Raw genomic sequence first — 21,624 nt, 5'->3', positions numbered from 1 at the left:
TGGCAATCACACTTGGACTAACGTTGGTCGCCCCCACGCCAGGTATATTACAGGACAATCCCATGGCTTTATTACTAGTAAACACAGGGGCCCGCATATGCAGCCTTCTATCAAAGCTAAGTCTATACAAAATATGTGTACATGGTGATTTTACAAGTTGGATCAGATATCCCGAACCCAGGAATCATCCTTCATATGACCTTCCCGGTTGGGGCCCTCTTCCAGCCATGTCTCGACCAGACCCTCTTTCGGATCCTCGTCTGGGAGACCTCGTGATCGGCGGACGTCGAGGACGAGGTTTCGGATCTTGAAGGTGACTTCTTTGCGTAGCGCGACAGCTTCTTTGTCGTTCAACAACGCATCACTCAAGACGCCAGCAGGAAGATCTCGGGATTGCGGATCAGCCTTCTCAACCCTCGTCTTCAATTTCTGCCACCGGGATCTCACTTCACCAAAGATCTCTTCAGTATCCACCTTGGACCCGAAAGTGACACTCACGTCCTTGCCGGGACGAGGAAGGAATCGTGGGAACTCGCGGCTCTCGTGCATAATATCATCAACGCCTTGAATCCACATAGGAACAACATCGGGGCATTCCTTCGTTTCGAGAATCAGTCGAGCAACACCCCACTTGAAATATCGCATCGTCTTGCGGGGTGCTTGGTGGATCTTTCCCTCGGGAAAAATGTGAACCCACGAATGTGAGTTGCATGAGTATGCGGATGGTGCCGAGTGGGCGTCTTCGCCATTGGTAGTATATGCTATGGATAAATCTGAGAAAGGGTCGATGCAGACATTCTGGAAACTGAACTGTTGGCGTTCGGGACTGGCACGGTGGTGATCAACGGAGAAGGGACCCTTGGACAACAATCGGATGGCTTCAGTCATCGCAGGTTGACCCAAGCCACCGAAAGGAGAATGGGCTAGGCGATGTGTTGGCAGTACTTGCCCCATGGTGAAGAAGAATGACAGCGGTCTATGGCAAAGTACGTTTCCCGTCAGCATTTATCTTGAAGCAACACGCGTAACACAGAAATGCAACTGACCTGGTTTGGAAACAGATATCATGGCTACCGAACGACCACCGCTTATTCCAAAATCGCATTGGTAGTAATCCCCAGATCAAAGGGTCATCCATACTAGTTCGTCGCAACGGGATGTCAGTCATCTGTGTCGTGATCCGTCATTATAGACTTTCACGAAGGTAGGCGGATCGAAGGTACATACACACTAATATGGTTTGAAACTGAGATGAATTGATCAGCGATCCAGTCCTCTTCAACCACGCTGGCGCAAATGCTGGTGGGGAAACCTTACCTGTAATCAAACCCTTTGACCTCTGCGCCGGGTCCTTCCTTGAATCGAGCAGGGCAGTAAACTCCTCATGGCCATGAACTTCCGCATGGCACAGCCCTGAGAGGAATGCGCGGCATAGCCCAGCGACTCCATACATGGTCGTGTTTGACCAGACCCGCCAGGGGAGGGACGGGGCCTCGGCCGTTGAACCGGAGTCCATTGTGTTGGCTTGAGAAGGTGTTGACTTCATAGAAAATCCATGTACGAGATGCGTGTCTCGGGCACGCAGCGAATGGTCTGGGGTATCGAGACCCTTCGTCAAGGTCGGGTGTGCGCAGAAGGTAAAGCGCGATTGGATGTTTCGGCGAACACATTTATCCCATCGGAATCACATGATCTACTCCGGGGTATGGGAAACGTTCAAGTTGTGTCACAACCGAGTAATGTATAATAGTACATCATGTCCGGGGGCTTGATAATTCCAAATTCATCCTTCTCAGTTTCTTTCCAATAATTACTATCATTTGCAGTTATTAATGGTGCTTGAATGCGCGACAAAGTTTGCCGTCCATCCGGCGATTGTTTTATAGAGTAGCGCACGGACCAGTCGCAGTTCCGACTTCGAGATCGATTTTGCTGCGGGTTAAACTCACCACCTGCAACGTCCAACAGCCATGTTTAAACCTACGAATGCCCTTTTCGGAGGTCTTCTCTGGTAAGGATTCCGGTATCTCCCGGCTAGGTGCATTGATAAGAATGACCCTGGTGAACTAACACACTCTTTTGTGAATCTACAGGAAGACTCCGTGGCGCCTGTCCTCCCCCCCAGAAAGCCCGGCAGCGCAAGCGTCTGCGCGCCGTGGACAGCGTTGTCGATACCCTCAGCGCTGCCCTCGCTCGCAACGGACAGAGCGCAAAGGCTGTTGAGCGGTGGTATGCAGAGATGCCCCGCGAGGAGGAGATGCTCCCCAAGGACAAGTACACTCTCTTCGATAAGAAGGAGAAGAGCTACCGCAAGGGCATTCACAGTATGCCAAACCACTTCCTCCGGACCTACCCTTGCTTTCTGTCTTGGGAAATTATGCTAACGGATATTCCTTTCCTTGCAGAGCTGCCCAAGTGGACTCGTGTCAGCCAACGTGTGAACCCCCCCTGGTTTCTAAATTCGATTTTTGCAATACCCCGAACACGAAAGAACTCCTCCTATTCGCCGGCCAAAAGAAAATATCGGCATCTGTATTATACGCATCAACCCCGACCTGGCAGTGTCATTCGTGCGTCCTGCTTGGGTAGTAAGGAAGGACCGGAGTTTTTGGCATTTGAGAAAATCGTCGTGGCTATTCCAAGAGGAGGCCAGACTTACAAGATTTTATTTTCAGCGATTAGAATTTATCAATTCAATTATCTTTCGAACAATGACTTGCATCGGATCGATTCCTGACCGAGGAAGCTCGCAGTAGGGATAATATGTTCAAAGCCGGACTCGACAGGTAAGAATATGACATGGGTGAGAAGTGATTCGAGATATAACAGGCTCTTGTGAGATAGCGAGAAACGAGTGAACAACAGCCAATTGCTATAAACTTCGCCCGGACGAACCCATCAGGTTCTCACACCACAGCCACTCTAGAAGCCGGAACCCGTTGAGCATCCTTGGAGATGATATTAAGAGATGTCGACCGACAACCTCTATGAACTCGACTAGCAATCCCTTTTGCCCAGTGGCGGTTGACACGTCCCTCCTGGATGGTTTTGCGAAGACGGTAACCCCAACCGATATGCTGCCAGTCTTCAAATGTCTCTTGCCAACCAGTCCCACCTTCGTACCACCCATCCTTTTGCTTGGTAGAAACCTCAAACCCCTGAGGGGGCCTTGGGAACATCCAGCATCCAGGGTCGATATGTCCATCGGGTGGCTCTTCAATGGAGTTCTCGTATAATTCCACGGTGCGCACTGCATCGCGAAGTCCAGATATCCTTCTCCGCCGGTTGACTGTGGCACGCCACGAATCGATACGAGGTGTATAGGCACGTTTTTGAATAGGGACCGGGTATTTCGGCTTGGAATCATATGTCGGCTCCGGGTAAGGGACATTGAAGCGTGGGTCTCCCCGCTCTCGTCTTGAATCAAGGGGCACTCTTGATACCGGATCGATGACTAGCCAGGTCTCTCTATTTAACCAGTGATTTGCTAGCTGTGCAAAGTGATACGGCTTCTGGCCGGGAGTCGTCTCGTTGAATATCCACACCAACTTGCGATTCAATCCATCTATCAATCTGATCTCCCAATCGCAAAGCTCATCATCAGCTCGTCGGTCTAACCGATCCAAGAAAACCTTGTCGTTTTGCGAAGACGATTTACCTCTGAAAGTCAACATTTGTCTGACCTGCAGTCCCCTCGCGTGTCCTATAGTTTCGAAAATTGGGCTTGAAACCACTTCCTCCGCTGACATGTGGCCCGATTGTGGACGAAATCTGGCCGGTAAAGTGTGGAACTTGGTAATTGCATCGAAAGGTGCGCTTGGAATTGGTTTATAGCATTGGTTTAGCACGACCTGGCCGGCCAAATGTCCCAGTGCTCTGTTATCTCCGCTTTCTCGATTGGTTGGGATCGATTCTAAAGCAGTCTGTTCTGATCGGAAAGTGGACAGTATGTCAGTAAACGGGGTCCCCGGAGGGCCAGATGAGTCTCGTAATTTACATGGCACTAGCCTGTTTGCCTTGACCTGCATTTTAGCAGACCACGCACGGCATTTGCGCAATTGAGCATGTCGGCGATGTGCCTTTGGTATAGGTTCCGCTATCGGCTGACCGCGCATTCTTTGGGAATCCACATAAAGCCTGCAATTTTTCAATTGCGGATTTCCCTGGTTTTCAAGGCGGTCATTCGAATGCACAGTGACTTTATTGAAATCGGGAACGGACCAGGACTTGATTCCCAATGGAGGAATCATATTTTGTGACTGTAGCTTCGGGGGGCAAGTCTTGTTGAACGGGGTTGGGGATATCGTCCGTATTGTTGCGGCAAACACCTCACTTTGTTGGCTGTTATTGTCCTCATAGCTTCCATGCATATGCTCAAACTGAGTAAAGCATTCCTGGTAAATTGAGCTCTCGCTGACTTCCGATATGTGTGTTCTTGAAAGTTCCTGTGATAACCGACTCAAGCTGATTGTCGAGTTCGCTATCGAGGGCTCTGTCATTTGATCGGTCTGGGTTTCAATGATGTCGATCAAGGCGCCATGGCATTCGGTAGGGGATCCCGGGTTCCAAATCTGATCGGCTGGACGAGGCTCATACCTTTGAAGAAACCGAGGCATCCAGCTCGGGGTTTTGCTCCGCCGCCGGCGCTTCTGTGTCATTTTTTGACCCGGATCCCACCATACCCAGCTATAGTCCATTCTGCTTGACTCCCACGACAGCCAATCAAAAATCCAACTGAAGATATTCACGATTATTCTCTTGTTTCTCTCGTGTACATCAAGCGGTACCCAGCCATACCAAGTCCTGGCATAGCGAGTGGTTGTCAACTTGCCCTCTCTTAGCACTCTGTGTCTGTTCAGCGATCGGACATACTTGCCAATTTTCCAGAAGAGAACGGCAAAGATGAATATACCAACTGTTCCGGCAAACAGTTCACCGAGAACGGCAGGGTTGATTTGAGCATTTACACTGACTGGTTGGGTATATGGTCCTTTAGGGGGCCGAGGGGGCGATGGGGTAAAGGAGTGGTTCTGGCGAATTTTCAGTGGCGCCATGCTTGTGTGTGCCCTTAGAGGGAAAGGATTAGACTGGAATATTAATATGAGGCATGAGCAAAGATGCTGGCCAAGGGCGAGATCCGAGCGAGGAAGATCATGGTTGTGATTTGGAGTTGTCGGGGAAGACTGTTTACTTGCGGCTCCGACGGGCTCGGGTGGCAGTTGCAGTTGCTCTGCATCACTTTGTAGTAGTTACTAGTATTTACCAATACTACTTTTGGCCTATGAAGAACTTGAAAGATGAATATAGGAAAATTCAATAGTAAATGTAGTCGCTCGATATAATATCAAGTTCTGCCAAAATCTTACTCAAAGCAACGGCAAACTTGAACTTGAAAGTAGCAGCAAGGGAAGTGGTCACATGCAATTAGTACCAACTTCCCTATTTAGCACTTCATAGTGGGTTCCTTCTATTACTACCTGTAGTATAATTAATGATCTACTCGCAACTCTTTGGAAGTCTCCGTTCGGCAAATTGAAAACGCCGGAGTCGGACAGGGAGAGTCCGATGCTCAGCCCCGTTCATCTCTCCGCCCCCGAGCCTTGTCCTGTCATACATTTGTTCTCCATGCCAGCAAATAAGGGGGGACATGTACATCTGTTCCGACACTCCGATTGGCCGGATATTCGTGGTGAAGTGTATTTCCTTCGACAGTTTTGGTCAGGAGTGCGATCAGGCCTAGTCCTGGCGAATTGAGCGATCGACCTCATCGAATCTCCGAACTGATTACCACTTTGGTACTAGTATTCTAGCCAGTGTAGACTCCCTTTCTGTACTTCATATAATAAAGATTCTTACAAATGCCCTGATTGTCCTGCTTCTACTACTTGTAGCATCTACAGTCTATTCACCTTTATGATAACTTAACTGAGACCTTATATACCTTCCTCAATATCTTCTGTCTTCTGGCCTTTGGGCTTTTGGGATGCCTTCACTGAAAATCGCCGTCATTGGCGCTGGTCCAGTGGGCCTGACTCTCACCCGACTACTTGCCAACTCCCGCCCTTGAGATTGTTGTTTTCGAATCAGATAAATCTCCCAATGCTCGTGTTCCAGGTGGACCTCTTGACCTTCATCCTGCTACCGGTATTGCAGCACTGAAAGAGGCAGCCTTGTATGAGGAATTTCTCAAACACGCTCGTTTTGGTGGCGAGGCTCTGGTAATTTGCGACAAGAAGTTCACCAAATATATCAATTTACCCGGCGGGGACGAACATTCCTCTCGCGGCCGACCTGAGATAGATCGGACAACGCTTCGCGATATTCTTCTCAATTCCGTACCACCACACCTTATTAGATGGGGATGTCGCCTGCGCTCTATAGATGAAAACCGCAGCCTAATCTTCGACCACAGCAGAGAGTCCGGGTACGACTTGGTTGTCGGAGCAGAGGGGGCTTGGAGCAAGATTCGCAAACTCATTTCCGACCAAATGCCAACTTATGCTGGCTTGACTGGCTATCATTGGAGAAGCCCCGATGCCATGGATATAGCACCCCGGTACTATAAGCTCATCAACAGAGGGTCGGTATTTTCCTACTCCGACGGACGTGCGATTATGGGCCAGCAGCTTGGGGCGGCAGCCTGAATGTGTATACCTTCGCACCATGGTCGGAAGACCGGAAAGCAAATGCGCCATTTGACCTCCATGATACCGAAGCGGCCAGGAATGCATTACTAGACGAATTTCACGACTGGCATCCAGATTTGCTGGATCTAGTTCGTCATGGGCAAGATCCTGAGCCCCGACCTCTTTATATGCTTCCTGTGGGCTGGTCCTGGGAAAGTTGCCCCGGGGTGACCTTAGTCGGGGATGCTGCCCACGTCATGACACCCTTTGCAGGCGGGGGCGTCAATCTGGGCATGCAGGATGCTCTGATACTATCTCGGGCCATATTTAAGGCTTCCAAATCACCCACATCTGAGACCAATCTACCAGCCGAAATCAAGTCTTTCAAGAAGGACCTGTTCGTACGAGCAGAGCAGACCAGCAAGCCTGACCAATGACATGCGGACATGGCTATTTCTCACTGATGGATCTCCGGGGTCTATCATAGAGAACTTGACCCTGCGGATGAAGACCTTCTACGAGAGGGGCATTCTTTCAAGCCTGACTTATCCATTCTTCGCAATTTCTGTCTATGCATATTTTGCTCTGTTTCGACTGTGGTACAGTTAGCTCTGTGGCTACAGTAAGGATGGTCGCTTCGATTTCACATGTAATTGTGCCTGCGAGTTCGTCAGCTCTATCGTCATAGTGTCTGCGAATGTCAGCTCACATTCTGTTGTGTTCAATAATTCGCATGAGTTGAGTGCTGGAAAAGGGGAAACAGATGGAATGGGTAATCTTGAATAACAAAGAAATAATAATTTGAATTGCAAAGGCTAAAGATGAATGTGACGTGATGCGTGGTGCATTCACCGGCATTCAATGTCCTCGCGGGGTCTGAAACAGAATGAAGTCCAAAAGACAGGTCATATCAGTCTCCGGTGATCCGTAGCTCCTCATTGATAGATGGAAGTAATTGGGCCATTTCACAGTATGGCGGTGACTTTCACATGTCAGACTCAATCTCCAAGCCCAAAGATCGAAACCCAGTTCTCCAACAAGATCCCGCCTTCCTGGAAAGAGGGATGATCCATGTTCATCCGGAAGAACGGAAGCAGGGAATCAAGGAAGCAAAAAGCAAAGACCTAAAACCGGCACGATCTGAAAGAGGTGATAAAATGCCGGTCTCTATCCTCGCGCCGGGTCCACCGAAGCTCGAGCCGTGGAGACTGCCTAATCGGGAAGGCATGAGGTCCACCGCCACACCGCTCCAGCCACTCGCGCCACTCCCTTGCGTTTAGCCACAGGAGCCACAGCATCAGCCGCAGTGGCGGTGCGACTATTGACGTCGGAGCGGGTCTGATCGTCCGTCCCTGTTCAAGAGCAAACAAGGTTCATGGTCGCTTGTCTTCCCTTGGCTCTTACTAGTTTGTTCAGAAAATAGGTCTCGGCTTTCTGCTACGGCCTACGTGAAGGATCCGCACATCCCCGGAAATAACAACCTCAATCCCATGCATGGGATGAGGAGTTGACGCTTGTCTTGTGTCATTTCAAGTTCCAGGGGATATCTTGGGCTCGCCCAGTCCTGTCTTGTTTGTTTCCCCCCAAAGTCTAAATCCCGGAGTTGCATACCACGAACCATGGTTTGATGCTTTGAAACACGCCCACCTGATCTCGAACATGTCTCAAAGATACAGACGGCCAAGAACAAGTTCGTGGACTCCGAGAACTTCCTCCCCAGGTCGATAGTTAGTTATCGATTGCCGAGATAACCCTCGACCATGATCACTATTTGCTATTGCACACACATCTTGCTAACCTGAGTCCCGTTTAACCGAACTCGCCCGTAACAGTGGATGCGGGAAACCCCAAACCATGACCTGGGAGGAACTATCGACTGGTCCGTGTCAGATCAGCGGCATGATCGTCGAGTCTAGCCTCGCTGGGAGCGGGACGTGGCAAGCACCATACAGGACCTGACTGAAGCTTTTCCCGCGTGGAACGCATCTCAGATTCTTGACCCCAGTCGTATCCTAGCGCACACATGGTTTTACGGATCCCACCTCCCCTGGTGGTGCCCGATGCGCAGAGCATCCCCGAGTGGGGCTCGGCCTAGACGATTCTCGATGGGGCCAAAAAGTGAGGCTGATGAAGCTAAAAGTTGTGGCTAGTGAACGATGGAGTTCCATCACCCCATTATCCAAGGCAACACTATTGCTTGGAAATGCGTAATATGCATAACCGGGAAACGAGGAGAAAGAACATGGATCTGGCGCATTATTGGGCTTGACCCATTAAGCTCCAGCACGGCTGTCGAACACCTTTCGGAGTGACCGATGGACTTTGGGCCTGATTACGGAATGCGCATATAGTCCCCACGCGCCACAGTTCACCGTTTGTGGCTTGCATCTTCATGCCCAGAGGCCCGACTTCTGCAGGCTGTTCTCCCTTGATGTATTTCAGCCGTGTCCTCATCAACTCTAATGTGCTCTACCGAGTTGTTGTGCTCCAGGCCGGAGAAGCTTTCACCTCCCAGAGAGCACTAAACATAGATATTTAGCTGCCTGAGTGGCACTCCCATAATTCGCCTTTCCCCCGGGACAGATAAAGCTGAATCTCACCATGAAGAGCTTTCATCAGCGCCGCGATGTGATCCAAACACGTCGTGACAGCTGCAACAGGACGGTTATCGCAGGCGGGGCAGCTCGGAGTGGATCCGTGCACGGAACTATTGGAACACCACCCTCCTCTGGCTTGCCCCTGCACACGAACGTCGATCGTGCATGGCTAGGCGCGTGTCAACTGTGCACCAAGGTCGCCCCTAGTAAAATCGGTAAGAGAGCGCAAAGTGACCGAATCAAAATCCCGGCTGCCAGACGGTGGGCATGACCTGAAGTGCTCCAGAGTCGATCTACACGCTAGTGTCAGATCTTCCTGCAGCGCATCTTCAATTTCTCAGATCTAGCACTTGCCGGCCCCTGCCCCCCTGCCCCTCTTCTGGTTTGACCATTTCCCTGTAAGAAGGAATTTGTCGATCCTTCGGTTTGATTTTTTGATTATTTTATTTTCCAAAATTCATATTTTGATGGATTATTTTCTTTTGCTACTCCAATTTTCCCGGAACGTGCTCCTGCAAGGATGTATGCAAACGCCGAAGAAACACCTCATCGGCCGTAAGATCTTCGCTCATTCTTGCCCAATTTTCGATTTATTTTGGTTTTCCTCAATGTGAATTCAAATTTCCATACCCCACGGCATCATCATTGTCTTGGCCTTGTCCCAGGAACCTGGACACCGACCATTTGTGTAGTACTTTTGCGGGTGGCAACATTTACTAGCTCTCTGATGGTTGACCAAACGCATTCTCTGGAACATGGGCCCTCGATGGGATATTGAATGTTCGATATTCGCGTCCCGGCTGCTGCGGGGAGGTATATGAAGGCCAGTCGATCTCCCGTGAACCATTTTTTTTTCAACCATCATCATAATTTCTCTCATCCCCTTTCAAGGTTCTCACTCCTCCCTACTCTTCAACGTCTATTTCACAGATCGTGCCTCTTGGTCTGTCCTCATCCACACTGCGAAAGTTTATCTTACGATCCACCTACTCCAATTATACTTCCCCGATCTGTTTTCCCTATTGCTCCCCGATTGGTTCCATTCAGATCGCTTGAACTTTACTTTATATTCGCCATACACCCAAGCTAAATATCTCGGTACCCCCAAAATCTTCAATTCGAGGCTTTCGCAATTTTTTTGGAAAAAAGGGACAAAAAGATGGCGGCCCGTGAATTCAACCTGACTTTTGAAGTCGCTCCTCCTGCCGCCGTGCGCCCCGGACTCCCTTTTACCATCCCCGTCATCATAGCCGTTCGGCCTATCGGCACACCTGCACGAAATGTACAGCACCTCGTCGTGAGCGCTAGTTTGCGCGATGAAAATAGTACAGCCCCTGCTGTTGGATTGGGTGGCAGTTTAACGGCCAGCGTTCGCAGCCGCAGCGATAATGCAATGAGCGGATACGCTAAGTTCCCCTCTCTCACAGTTTCGCGACCAGGAAAGTATCGTGTTCGCGTGATGCTGAGTGCAGCTTCTGTCAATGGGGTCGTCACCAAGGAGTTCGTCGATTCGGGAGTCATTAATGTGCACGCTGCTGCTCCGGCGGCCCAAAGACCGAGTAAGTGGGGGTGATAATTATCATTCAATTGAATATTTCTTTCCGTGTGCCCTATCTATCCCATTCCCCTCACTAGTTCTCCCGCTAGAACGGCCAGCTAGCCGTTGCATCGGATCTGAGATCACAAGTGGCGCGGCCCCATCTATTTCCTTTTCTGGACTCTTGCTGATGACTCGATTTTTTCTTTCTTTCCTCAGCTCCCCTCCAAGCTGGAACCTTGCAGCGACTAACAGCTGAAAACCTGGATATCTCTACAGCGGATATCGCGAAGTGGCAATCTGCGTGATCATATTGCAGTCTCGGAGGAAATGGAACCATTGCTATTGGGTGTTGATGTGGAGTTTCCTGGAGTTTCCTATTTGTTTTGATCGATTTTTCTTTCGATTTTTCCTTTTATTTTTGTTCAGCCGTCAGGTTCTTGCTTTTGTTTTTTTTTTCATTTTGCTCTTTCGATATTATTCGTTTTCGTTTAGACTTTCTTTTATGCCTTGGAGGCCTGCTACTACTTCGGCAGAATCACAAGTTTTTTCCACCCCTCCATCTAGTGATTATGCAACGAGTAATGGACAGTCTCTATACAGACAAATTTTTGGATCATCTTTGCTTTTTACCTTTTCTTTTTCCTTTCTTTCTTTCTTTCTTTCTTTCTCTTCTTTTGGGGTCCCAAGATCCTGGAAGGGGGGGGGCTCATTGTGATGATGTGACAAGAGTGTTCATTCACTTTTTTCCTTATTTCCCTATTTTACGAACGGCGAATCAGAGACTGTAAATCGAATTGAATAAAAAGAAACCATGTGATAGACCCTGGCTCTATTTGGAATTTATCAGAATCGCCGTATCTAATTGGTTACCAACACGAATTTTCATCGGCCCGAATCGCAACTCCATATCTGTGTGGGTGAGCAATTGTTCAATGCACTCCTATAGTTTCGAAGAGCCCCCAAACTCTGTGCCGATCCAAGCACATATTGCAGAAATGTGGGGTAGTCCCAGCCTATGCTCCCAGCTGCGAGTCCCATCAAGCTGGTTTGGTCATCACGACCAGGGCGCCCAGGCCCGGTGATATTCTGCAGGTTCAATCAAGTGTTAGTACTTTTCCTTATTTTCGCGATATCGAATATCATTTTGCCAAGCTTCTTCAGTTGTGGGTCATTTGCGGTAACAATCAACGCCGCAATTTCAAAGGAGAGGGGAATGCCGCTGTCATTCAGTCGCGCAAAATAGAGTATGAGAAGCCACAACAAAAGCAACTTTTCGCCGTGCCCCACTATGTGCGGTTGGATTGGGACTGTGAATGAATTGTGACCAGATTATGGTACATGCTGACTTACCGGCTTCATGTTTATATCAAATAATGCGAAATTAGTCCCAGGCCCAAATCGTCGAATATCGATTCGTAGCGGTGCGGTTGTCTTCAATAATCCAGCCACACCCTCGCATTCCCTCATAATATTAGAATATGCCGAGTCGCTCTCCATTTCCGCCGCTGTCACAGCGCGTGAATTGACCGTCACGGCTACATTGCCGCTATAGGGGGCTATTCCATCAACATGGTTAAATCTAGTGACGGGAGGCAGCGCCCAGTGCTGATCTCGTTGATCAGAGGGTGGCATGATGGTTATGGTACCCTCTTCTTCTTTCAAATACTCCTCCAAAAGCACACGGGGCGATTCGTCGAATAGGTAAGCAATATGTTCGCGGAGATCGGCAGGGTTTCGACAGATTTTCACGCCGTGGCTCCCCCTGCCGCGCACTGGTTTCGCGACGAGGGGATAGTCATTCTCCTTAATCAAGGCAAGGGTCTCATCCAAAGTCTTCTGGAGGGGTGCATCTTCATCTTTTCTAGACCGGGGATCATCCACTGTCCACGATTGGGGCAACGTGAATCCTCCATGCCGCCGTAGCTCGTCATTAGTAAATGACTTGTCATCGAATCTATCTGCGCAGATTGGGGGTTGACCGATAATTTTCAAATTGGATTCAAAGGGCGTCAATCGAGTCGAGGTCTGCAGCGGATGTTCTGCGAAGAGGACTGTATTGGCCCAGAGGTGTGTTGCCCCTTTCTGGACTGCCTCTAGAATCCCTTCTTCGGTGTCGGGATAGCACCATTGATTCTGATCTGCAGGGTCTGGGCTCTCCACGGGCGTGAGAATAGTAAACCCTTCTCTTGAAAGCGCATATGCGACATCCGAGCCAGAATCTCTGTAACCTGTATTGTTGTCAGTCGGGTGGTGAAACTAAAGTTGGATGGCCTCTTATTCTATGCACGAACCACCAGGTTTGAGCGGTTTGCTAACGCCGTCATACATAGGCGGCGCAAGGGCCTGGTACAAGACCGCGATGACGGGCTTTTTGGGGGCCATTTGCGAGTATTGCCTGAATGGTAAAGAAAGTGCGAGCGCTGGGATGTGGGCTTGGACGTGGGGGCTGCAGACGCGGACTAGTGGATGAAGGGGCAGGTTCAGATTTTGGCGAAGAAATCGGAACTTGAATCCACCGTTCATTGTATTGGGCATGGTAACATGTATCTTTGGACCTTTACCATTCTCTTAAATGGCAAATGTGGATGTTTTCGATGGTCGGAGAACTGCCGATTCTCGGAGGCGGAGCGGAGCCATCCTGAATGAAGCGGAACACTCCGTCAATACGGAACTACATCGGAGAGAACTTGAAGGAGAAATGGTAGAAAGTATTGAGTATACGGCACAGTTGGATCATTTTATTCATAAATATAGCGAGTAAGAATGAGAAGAAGAAGAAGAAGAAGAAGGGAAAGGGACATTGAGCACCACTGGCAGCTCATGCATGTCAACCAACTATAAAATCAAGGCTAGCTTAACTAGATCACACATGGCCAGTAGACATGGTGGAAGGGTATAACATAAGTCATAAGAGTGACATGTCGGGGCAGGAACATAATCCGCTATGAAAGCGTGTGCTTCGATTGAGGTTGTAAAGCGATCAATACAATGACAATGCTTCAAAGAGGGAACCTGCCATCCTCGGTGCAAGACCAATGTATGCCCGAGACATGGAGCCTTCTCCGCACTCGGAGATGACATCAACTGTGGAGGAGAAACAAGGATGTTTCGATGGCAAATCAAATGTCTGTTCTCAATTCCCCCGTAGAAGAGATCATTGGATCGTCCCCGCGGAGGGGAGTAACGCATGGTTTGGGGGCCGAATATCGCACGGGGCAGGATTGCCAATTTTGGCGATCAGAAAAGGGGAGAAAACGGTTCAAAGCCCATGGGCATGGGCCAGTAACTCAACCCTCCTTGTTGCGAAGCTTGTCAAAGCTGTCACGGACAGTCTCCCGAACACTGAAACCACCGAAAAGCCAGTCATTGGAGTGTCGCCCGTAGTGGTTGATGGTTCCACTATAGCGCTTGTGGTCGCCGCTGTTCTTGCGAGTCGGGGTGTGAGCACGCTTCGGGAATTCTCCCTTAGGCGAAGGAGGTGACGATTCGTCGGGTGACATCTGATCAGGGCTTGTAGAGCCATGATGTTGATCGAAGTAGGTGTGATTGTGAGGAGCACTGCGGGGGATGTCGCGAGGCTGAGACATGCTGGCGGATTTGTGTCTTGAATGACTCTGAGGAATTGCGATCGGGTTCAATGGTTTTGAGGCTGATCGGAATCGCCTGGTGATCGGATTGGAAGATATGATGGAGTGGTTCTTCTCGTCGGAACGCTGACTGGAGCGCGAGGAGGTAGTGGTGGTAGAAGTTTGGGACAGGGATCGCTTGGGATATTGACCAGATTGACCAGATTGGTATAATTGAGAGTGCATCACCTGAGGAGGAGGGAATAAGATGAGAGAGGAGAGGAGAGGGTATAAGAGTATGAGTAACAGTAGTAGTGTATGAGTGTAAAGTTGGGGGTCACGGCCCTCCGGGGATATTTATGCTGTCACGGTCTTTGCCAACTCACCTTCCCTCGTACTCCTCACCTCTCACAATCACCCACAACCACCCACCACCCATATCCACTTGCTCGCCCCAAGTCTCCTCCTGCGGGGAGCCAATTTCCCTGTGATCGTCCTTACGGCCATAGGGCAACCACTTAGAATGCAGCGGGGAATGTCGCAAACCTGCCCTCAGACCTGTCGAAGAGGAACGCCCCCAGCCGTCTGTCTCCAATCAGTTCTGCAGTTCAGCCCGAAGTCTCCATTGATAGCGGATCGGCCCTGGAATTCACCAACCGGAGGCTGCAGCAGGCGAACCCACCTATCCACCGGTAAGGTTTAGTCGTGTCGGTGAGAATACACCAAATCCCACCGCGCTGGACACCAACGAGCCAATCCGCGTTTGTGTCTGCCTTGGAGCCTCCTCGAGTCCGAGCTGGAACCCCGCAGATTGACCGCTGGTCAGAGACACGTCGCCATTTCTGCTGCTATCTCTGCTGCATGCTTCTGTCCAGCTGGTTTCCGTTTTCACGCGGCCCATACTCGTACATACGAGTAGGGCTGCACTGCAGAACTTCTGCCCCCCCCCTATTCTCATTGCACCATAAGCACTACGGAAGATGCACATACAGACTAGTTATCCTACCAGCTTGTCATGTGGTGAGATTTTGGGGCCTTGTCATAGGGCTGGCTTTTCCCCTTCCCGCGGAGTTAGGCAACCAGCAATTCTCGCTTTGTGAAGATTCATCCACTTTCTTTCGTCAGTCATGTGGGTCGTACAACAGAGACGTCGACCAATCCATCATGAAGCTCGGTCGCCCCGAACGACTTGCCAGCCCTACGAATTGGCCAAGGTAAAGACCCATTCACTGTCCGCTTCAGGGCGCTGCGATCACCAATGAATCATACATCCCTGAGACATTGCCCTTCTAGCGCCCTTCGAGAAGGCCGTCCTAACCGAAGGGCACAGCACGTGTGTGCGACTGACTCATTTAGCCCCCACGCGTTAAGGCATTCTGAGACTCGGCACGGTCGCTCCGAGCACTGTGCTGCGGTGTTTCGTTGTTGGCACCATTCGGGTGCATTGCTGGCTTGTTTCGAAACGCCTTTACATCATTTCGCAACCCGGCTAAGGGATGACCACAAACATACCCTATGCCGCGCTCGCCTGATGCTATCGAACAAGCTTAGCTCTCACTCCCCGCCAACCTTACTTCAATTTACACATTTCTTGACTCTAATGTGACATCATGGTATTGGCATTGATCAACTATGTTCTAACATAGTTCTCTTACACGGTCATAACACATCATTCAGCACCAACCAGCCAAATTTAAATCTTGCTGTTAGCAGATGCGGTTTTCGGTAGGCCGAACTTTGAGATATCCTCCACTGTCTGGCCATCCACGGCCAGCTCTGCCAGCACTCGTCCAAAAGCCGGGGCAAACTTGAAAGCATGGGCCGCACCTAGACCCACAATCACGTCTTTGTGGTTGTCCAGTGGACTGATAACGAATCGTCGATCGGGAGTGATAGTATACTGACAGGTGACCGTGCGCAACGGCTCACGGCCCTTGTCGGGCATGAGCCTTTGCAGGAATTCGGTCAACTCCCCCTGTAATCGGGGCGAGGGTACGTATGTACGCTCCTCGGGAGTCATCATATTCTGCGCAAAGTCGTGGGCGGCCTTAATAGTTGGCTCACCATAACAAGGGAAGCCATAAAAGCATGGAGCGCCACCCCAGATCCAGGTCGGGAAATGAGGGGATTCAAACTCGGCTGGTTCGCTGGGCTTGAAGTATGTCACTTGCTCCTGCATGATCTGCAGAGGAATATGTACGCCGAGAGGAGCGAGCAGCTTGTTTGTCCAGGCGTCCGTGGTGAGGATCACTTTATTTGCGTGGAAAGTTCCCTGCGACGTTTGAATGACAACGCCCTTTCCGGACGACTTGGGTGTAACGCGCTCGACACGAGTTCTCTCCTTCAGCACCGCACCCCTGGACCTGGCCACCCATTGCATTGTCGCAACCGTCTTAGACGCATGAACGATTCCCGTATCGGGGTCATAAACAGTATCAACCGAATCGGGTACATTGAATTGAGGCCATCGCTTATTCACCTCCTTGTTATCAAGAAGCTCATGAGGGACATCGTTCGCGGTGAGGGCTTGTGTGTAGTTACTGGCTGGAATCGGAGCGTCCTTGGGGAGGAAAAAGAGACCGCCGGTGGTGGTTAGGAGCTTCTGCCCGGAGAGCTTCTCGAGCTCAGCCCAGTCCTTGTAGGCAGCCTTGACAAGCTTCACATATTCCGACTCAGAGTTGGATTTCCGGACGATGCGCGATGTATCATGAGATGCTCCGTGGACGTGTCCGAATTCGAATTGTTCCAGTCCAAGGACCTTGGCACCCTTGAGGGCGGCGTGATACGAAGCTGCGCTTCCGAGGACACCAAGTCCGACAACGGCGACGTCGAAATGCTCCATTATTTTGCTTGGTCTGTAGAAAATAATTAATGATCTGAAAGGGTTGGATAGGCTACAACGCGACGACACAAGCTCATTTAAGAGCTATCCATGGTGACTTCGTGAAGATGGCGGGGGCCTCCTCCGCTCACGTGGAGCCAGCGATGAGGCGGGGGAGGCGGGCCCAGATGATACCAAAGCTCCCTGAAGAATGAAGCGAATGAGACCTTTATCCAAATCCGAGCTGATAGGGTTGGACAGCATCCACCCAAGTGGGACATACAATCCGGGGATCACCCCGTCCCCCCCGCGTTTGGTGTATAGATATCGCTGCAAATCACTGGTGAGATAACTACTCCGCACACGTGAGCGGAGATCCCCCCGGTCTCAATTCACTATGAGTGGCACCCACCAGAGTCAAAATAGAATATTCTTGAATCATTTCAATTAAGAAGCTACCATTTTAGTAAGCTCTATCCCCGGGTTCCTCTGAGGCCTGCAAAAATGACCTGCAAATTCTCATTATCCAAGTCGGATCTCAAGGTCTACACTCTGGCAATATTGGGGCAGTGGATGGAAACAACTTCGAGGTTAGAGGGAGCATCATTATCTTGCTTCCAAAATGTGTCGAAATAATTTCCAAACAGATGTAGCTCTCGTTATTGTTGGGGGCAGACTTGAAAGATCTCAATCAGAGGGTCCAGATATTCAGCGAATGAACCTATCTAGAGAATGACAATGAAGTCAAGCTCTACTCATGAGCTGTGACTAGTGCGGACTTTTAGGTTTTAGTATAATATCATGGCTATAACATATTGATAAATAATCGATATTCGAAGAGAAACATTCGAAGTGACCGATACTGCTAAAAGAAGTTTCCAGAGCACTGCGTCGGATATTCCCCGATTGGGGGATTTTCCCACATTGCATGGATGAGAGCGGTGCAATTAACACCCCTCGATGCCTTTTAACGGGCCACAGACTGGAATTTCTCCATGAAACGTATCGAGGCACAAACTACTTGAATAGACCGTGAAATGGATTCCAAATATTCAGGATACCCTTCGTTTAGCGACCTGCCTCGACAGCGGAATGGCCCGCACGGCAATTCTTGGGGGCTGTGGGGTCCTAATGACCAGATTGTAAACTTGAATCACCTCAGCGAGGACGTTGTTGCAAGGGCTGCAAAGCAGGAAATCAAATCTGGGAAGCGAGTCTGTCTAAGGTAAGTTGTTTCATACCATTGCTCACAGATAGACGGCACGGGGGAAGAATCCTGCCTGAGGTCGGTCTGTTAGCTCTTAATTGTCCAGATAGAAAAAGTCTGGGCTGTAGGTTATCTCGAAAACTCTCAACAGAACTCGACACCCTGTTAAACTCGCAAATTCTTGGACTGCGCCCATGCAGGTCATGACAATACCCCAGGTGACGACCTGCGAGGCTAACCAATAACTTGGGTCGGTTTTCTTCAGCATCACGTTGGACGGAAATTCTGAAAGTCGACAGTCAGCGATAAATGCGTGATCGATAAGCTCGAGTCAATATAGTTCATACCAAATATAATGTGTGGGAAAGATAAGAGTACTTGCAATATTGTATTGATTTCCTACCAACCCCAAGTCCGTATTCATCCCCTCAATCTTCGCATTGCCTAAATTGTTTCGATCGACATGGGAGCACAGGTAAAGAAATGCCAGAACAGGAAGCAGATGGGCGTCAATCTAGCGATGTGATGAATAGAAAGCTTCGAAGTATATTGAGAAGATGATCAAATACCTTTCGAATCACTTTCTTCCCTTTAGAGCCGTCATATTCGCGAAGAATCGGAGCCTCTCCTTCCGAAAATTTTGTGTAGGCGAGAGACTCGAGGTGCTCGGCGTTAAAATCGTCTTTTGCGTCTTTGGCTCTTTCTTGTGTCATTTTTGATTTCGGCAGACTTGAATGACGAAACTCGCGATGTGAGGCGTCAAAGTCCATGGGTCTAGTTAACTGCTCTTGTGAAAGGAGGTCGAATTGGTACAGAGAGTGAAAATATGTTGCTCGAAGCTAGGATCATACGATCGAAGCCCCTTTATCTTGGGAAATTCGATAGTTTCCTAACATCTGGGGTAGGGTTGGATTTCATAGTACCCCACGGGGTCAGTCCGACACGGAAATTTCCGAAATGAATCTGAAATGCATTTCCTTCCACCAAAACGCGTTGGGAAAACACCGAAGGAGTTTCCGTCATTTTTAACAGCGGTGTAGTCTATAAGGGCCCCTATTTATTTAGGCTGCATCATGATCACTATAAAGACCACAGTCACCTGGGAGTGAGAAGAAACCTTTCGAATAATAATGAAAACTTAGCACTGGTCTCAAAACCGAAGCTACCCTTTGGGGCCCACTTTTTGACACTCAGATAATCCAAATTCTATTTCGGGTGACTACTCGGAAATATACATGTAATTAATGCATAATGCTTTTGTTCGAGGTCTTTAATCCGCTGTTGATCCACAAATGACCTATCATACTAATCTGTAATCAATACAGTGTACCCTGATGTTAGACCTTTGCCTTTGATTTTAGCGATCAGACAATCCCCTTCGGACCGTTCGATCCTATGAGGGGCCTTTGAGCAAGAGTAAGAAATCCTCGCTCAGCCTAAACATTCATGTGATGATACCTTCCAAGATTTACTGCAATTTATTGAGCCCAGCCAAGACTCCCCAACTAGTCGATTCTGTTCTTTTGGAATTCCAGTCTACCTGTGAGGAATGGGAGAGATACTACTTGAGGGCTGATCAAAAGCAAGATGATTCAGGAATTTGGAATATTTCCATGCCAATATGCGCCCGTTTTTGTATTTAAGTTTCTAGCCTTATTCCTGGTTTACTATTCTGAAATTGTCATGTTCTTATTCTTGTGGCCCCCAGGAACGACGCCCAAACTTGAACTTAAGCTGCATTCAAACTCCAAAACGATGATTCGCCGACCCAGCCCCCTCATTCCCTCCTTCCTCTTGTAGAGTCCACAGAGTAGCACTAGGTCTCCTCCATGCACGTGGTTGTTCGGAATGGCACCGTCGATGTCGACGCTCTGCGCCAAATCTTGTATCTTCACTTGCAGATAACACTGTTGGACGTCTACTTGTCATTGCGATCGGTCGCGCAGAGCTTCTAGGAGGCATCCAACCCGATATCATGAATTGATCGCTAGTACTTATGGTTGGCATAACAAATAGCGATCGAGTCTTATCGAGCGGGGGGCGCCGAATTAAGCGACGAAGGACACTGCGATGAACATGCTTCCGGGCTTCGATTGCAGATTCAGATGCGTCCAAGTCCTCATTTCTGTCCCTGAGTAAAGGTCGAGACCAAATCCGGTGCGTTCGCGGCATGTGTGATGGTACGATACCTGCCATCTCGGCGTCATCGTTGGTAAACTCCTCCGTGATGAGAGGAACCACTGTTGCTTGCTGGAAAGACCATGGTGTATGGCCAGGGGCTCCAGTTCCAGGTTTAGATACACGTAGCTCGATCCTGCGTGGCTCTCGCATGCATATTTCAGAGCCACAGTGGGGCCAGGAGTGGTGTCTTCTGTGATTGCGAAGGTACGGCATCTTTGGCGCTGACATAGGGCGATCAAGTTGAATTTAAATTTCCACGATATTGAGGCTCTTTATCCCGTCTCCATCATGCGTGTCGTGGATGGATTGGCTAGGCTAAGATGCGCAGACCTGAACTTGAACAAGTAGTATCTCAGCTTACATCCAGCTGGCAGGTAGCAGCATTATAAATGAACGACAAAAATTCTCCTACACCTCTTTGGGCTCGCACATGCTGGGTCAGGCAGGGTGCACCCAGGCCCGGGTGATTTCGATATCATTCGCTGTTTGAAATGACCCTAGGTTTTGGGCAACGTGGGGTAATAAAATGCAAGATTATTACCGGTACTAGTAGGTACTAGTAATAGGTACTACTAACATCTTGGACTCCAGAGCTTGGAGGGGGGCTTGTTCTAGGTAATGGGTTCTTAGATTATGTATCTCCGCTCGATCTTTCTCTAAACTTAATGATTACAATTACAGAACTTGAAACTACCAATGCCCCCAAGAACGGTCTGGAATAGTAAGCAAGACTCCGACTTCCAGTGAAAAGGCTTGTAGGCACTACGAGTGCGGTATTTCAGTTTCAAGTCATGACCGTTGGCGATGACGAGGTCAAGCGGGCTCGGCTGAGCGCCCGGGTCATCACCACGGGAAGGTCGCATGACTAGGGACCCTAGCAAGATAAGACCTGGGATTTCTGTACATTATTGGACAAGACCGGAAATAGATAGGCTTCCGTAAATTTCCCACTGACCGGGAATAGCTTGTAGATGGCCATCTTAAATTTTAGCAGTTGATGGGTACCTTTGAATTCTTTGGTAGTTAACTAACTCATTTTAAGCACATGTTTCAGTGTAAGTCATATGACTGAATCAGGTTTATTCA

The 21,624-nt window shown here is 49.3% G+C and overlaps 10 protein-coding genes across 10 annotated transcripts; 4 read left to right on the top strand and 6 right to left on the bottom strand.

Moving 5' to 3' along the window:
- Window positions 1-162: 162 nt before the first annotated feature.
- Window positions 163-1,516, bottom strand: N7481_005836 (tafazzin; the record flags this gene model as incomplete). The annotated part of the gene is made up of 4 exons (XM_057265055.1): window positions 163-976; window positions 1,047-1,139; window positions 1,228-1,246; window positions 1,318-1,516. The coding sequence occupies 4 exons, from the start codon at window positions 1,514-1,516 to the stop codon at window positions 163-165; spliced, it is 1,125 nt and encodes a 374-aa protein (XP_057122775.1).
- Window positions 1,517-1,969: 453 nt separating this feature from the next.
- N7481_005835 (mitochondrial 54S ribosomal mL60 domain-containing protein) lies at window positions 1,970-2,569 on the top strand (the record flags this gene model as incomplete). Its single annotated transcript, XM_057265054.1, has 2 exons — window positions 1,970-2,023; window positions 2,094-2,569. Coding segments are annotated over exons 1-2 (513 nt in total), but the record flags the coding sequence as incomplete, so codon positions are not given.
- A 337-nt stretch (window positions 2,570-2,906) lies between these two features.
- Window positions 2,907-5,054, bottom strand: N7481_005834 (uncharacterized protein; the record flags this gene model as incomplete). The annotated part of the gene is made up of 1 exon (XM_057265053.1): window positions 2,907-5,054. One exon carries the CDS (start codon window positions 5,052-5,054, stop codon window positions 2,907-2,909), a length of 2,148 nt encoding a protein of 715 aa, XP_057122773.1.
- A 929-nt stretch (window positions 5,055-5,983) lies between these two features.
- On the top strand, window positions 5,984-7,063 carry N7481_005833 (FAD-dependent oxidoreductase; the record flags this gene model as incomplete). Its single annotated transcript, XM_057265052.1, has 3 exons — window positions 5,984-6,022; window positions 6,069-6,556; window positions 6,580-7,063. The coding sequence occupies 3 exons, from the start codon at window positions 5,984-5,986 to the stop codon at window positions 7,061-7,063; spliced, it is 1,011 nt and encodes a 336-aa protein (XP_057122772.1).
- Window positions 7,064-9,227: 2,164 nt separating this feature from the next.
- Window positions 9,228-9,494, top strand: N7481_005832 (uncharacterized protein; the record flags this gene model as incomplete). Its single annotated transcript, XM_057265051.1, has 1 exon — window positions 9,228-9,494. One exon carries the CDS (start codon window positions 9,228-9,230, stop codon window positions 9,492-9,494), a length of 267 nt encoding a protein of 88 aa, XP_057122771.1.
- Window positions 9,495-10,382: 888 nt separating this feature from the next.
- N7481_005831 (uncharacterized protein) lies at window positions 10,383-11,068 on the top strand (the record flags this gene model as incomplete). The annotated part of the gene is made up of 2 exons (XM_057265050.1): window positions 10,383-10,782; window positions 10,980-11,068. 2 exons carry the CDS (start codon window positions 10,383-10,385, stop codon window positions 11,066-11,068), a joined length of 489 nt encoding a protein of 162 aa, XP_057122770.1.
- A 577-nt stretch (window positions 11,069-11,645) lies between these two features.
- On the bottom strand, window positions 11,646-13,286 carry N7481_005830 (uncharacterized protein; the record flags this gene model as incomplete). The annotated part of the gene is made up of 3 exons (XM_057265049.1): window positions 11,646-11,849; window positions 12,114-12,991; window positions 13,055-13,286. 3 exons carry the CDS (start codon window positions 13,284-13,286, stop codon window positions 11,646-11,648), a joined length of 1,314 nt encoding a protein of 437 aa, XP_057122769.1.
- Window positions 13,287-14,050: 764 nt separating this feature from the next.
- Window positions 14,051-14,575, bottom strand: N7481_005829 (uncharacterized protein; the record flags this gene model as incomplete). The annotated part of the gene is made up of 1 exon (XM_057265048.1): window positions 14,051-14,575. One exon carries the CDS (start codon window positions 14,573-14,575, stop codon window positions 14,051-14,053), a length of 525 nt encoding a protein of 174 aa, XP_057122768.1.
- A 1,447-nt stretch (window positions 14,576-16,022) lies between these two features.
- Window positions 16,023-17,171, bottom strand: N7481_005828 (putative sarcosine oxidase; the record flags this gene model as incomplete). The annotated part of the gene is made up of 1 exon (XM_057265047.1): window positions 16,023-17,171. One exon carries the CDS (start codon window positions 17,169-17,171, stop codon window positions 16,023-16,025), a length of 1,149 nt encoding a protein of 382 aa, XP_057122767.1.
- A 1,280-nt stretch (window positions 17,172-18,451) lies between these two features.
- N7481_005827 (MFS transporter) lies at window positions 18,452-19,070 on the bottom strand (the record flags this gene model as incomplete). Its single annotated transcript, XM_057265046.1, has 3 exons — window positions 18,452-18,682; window positions 18,761-18,871; window positions 18,927-19,070. 3 exons carry the CDS (start codon window positions 19,068-19,070, stop codon window positions 18,452-18,454), a joined length of 486 nt encoding a protein of 161 aa, XP_057122766.1.
- Window positions 19,071-21,624: the final 2,554 nt, after the last annotated feature.

This window comes from Penicillium waksmanii (genome assembly GCF_028829765.1).
Source record: "Penicillium waksmanii strain IBT 27052 chromosome Unknown utg000005l:1.0-5232799.0:1.0-5237142.0, whole genome shotgun sequence".
Taxonomy (NCBI): Eukaryota; Fungi; Ascomycota; class Eurotiomycetes; order Eurotiales; family Aspergillaceae; genus Penicillium; species Penicillium waksmanii.
This window is presented reverse-complemented; position numbering and strand designations above follow the sequence as displayed.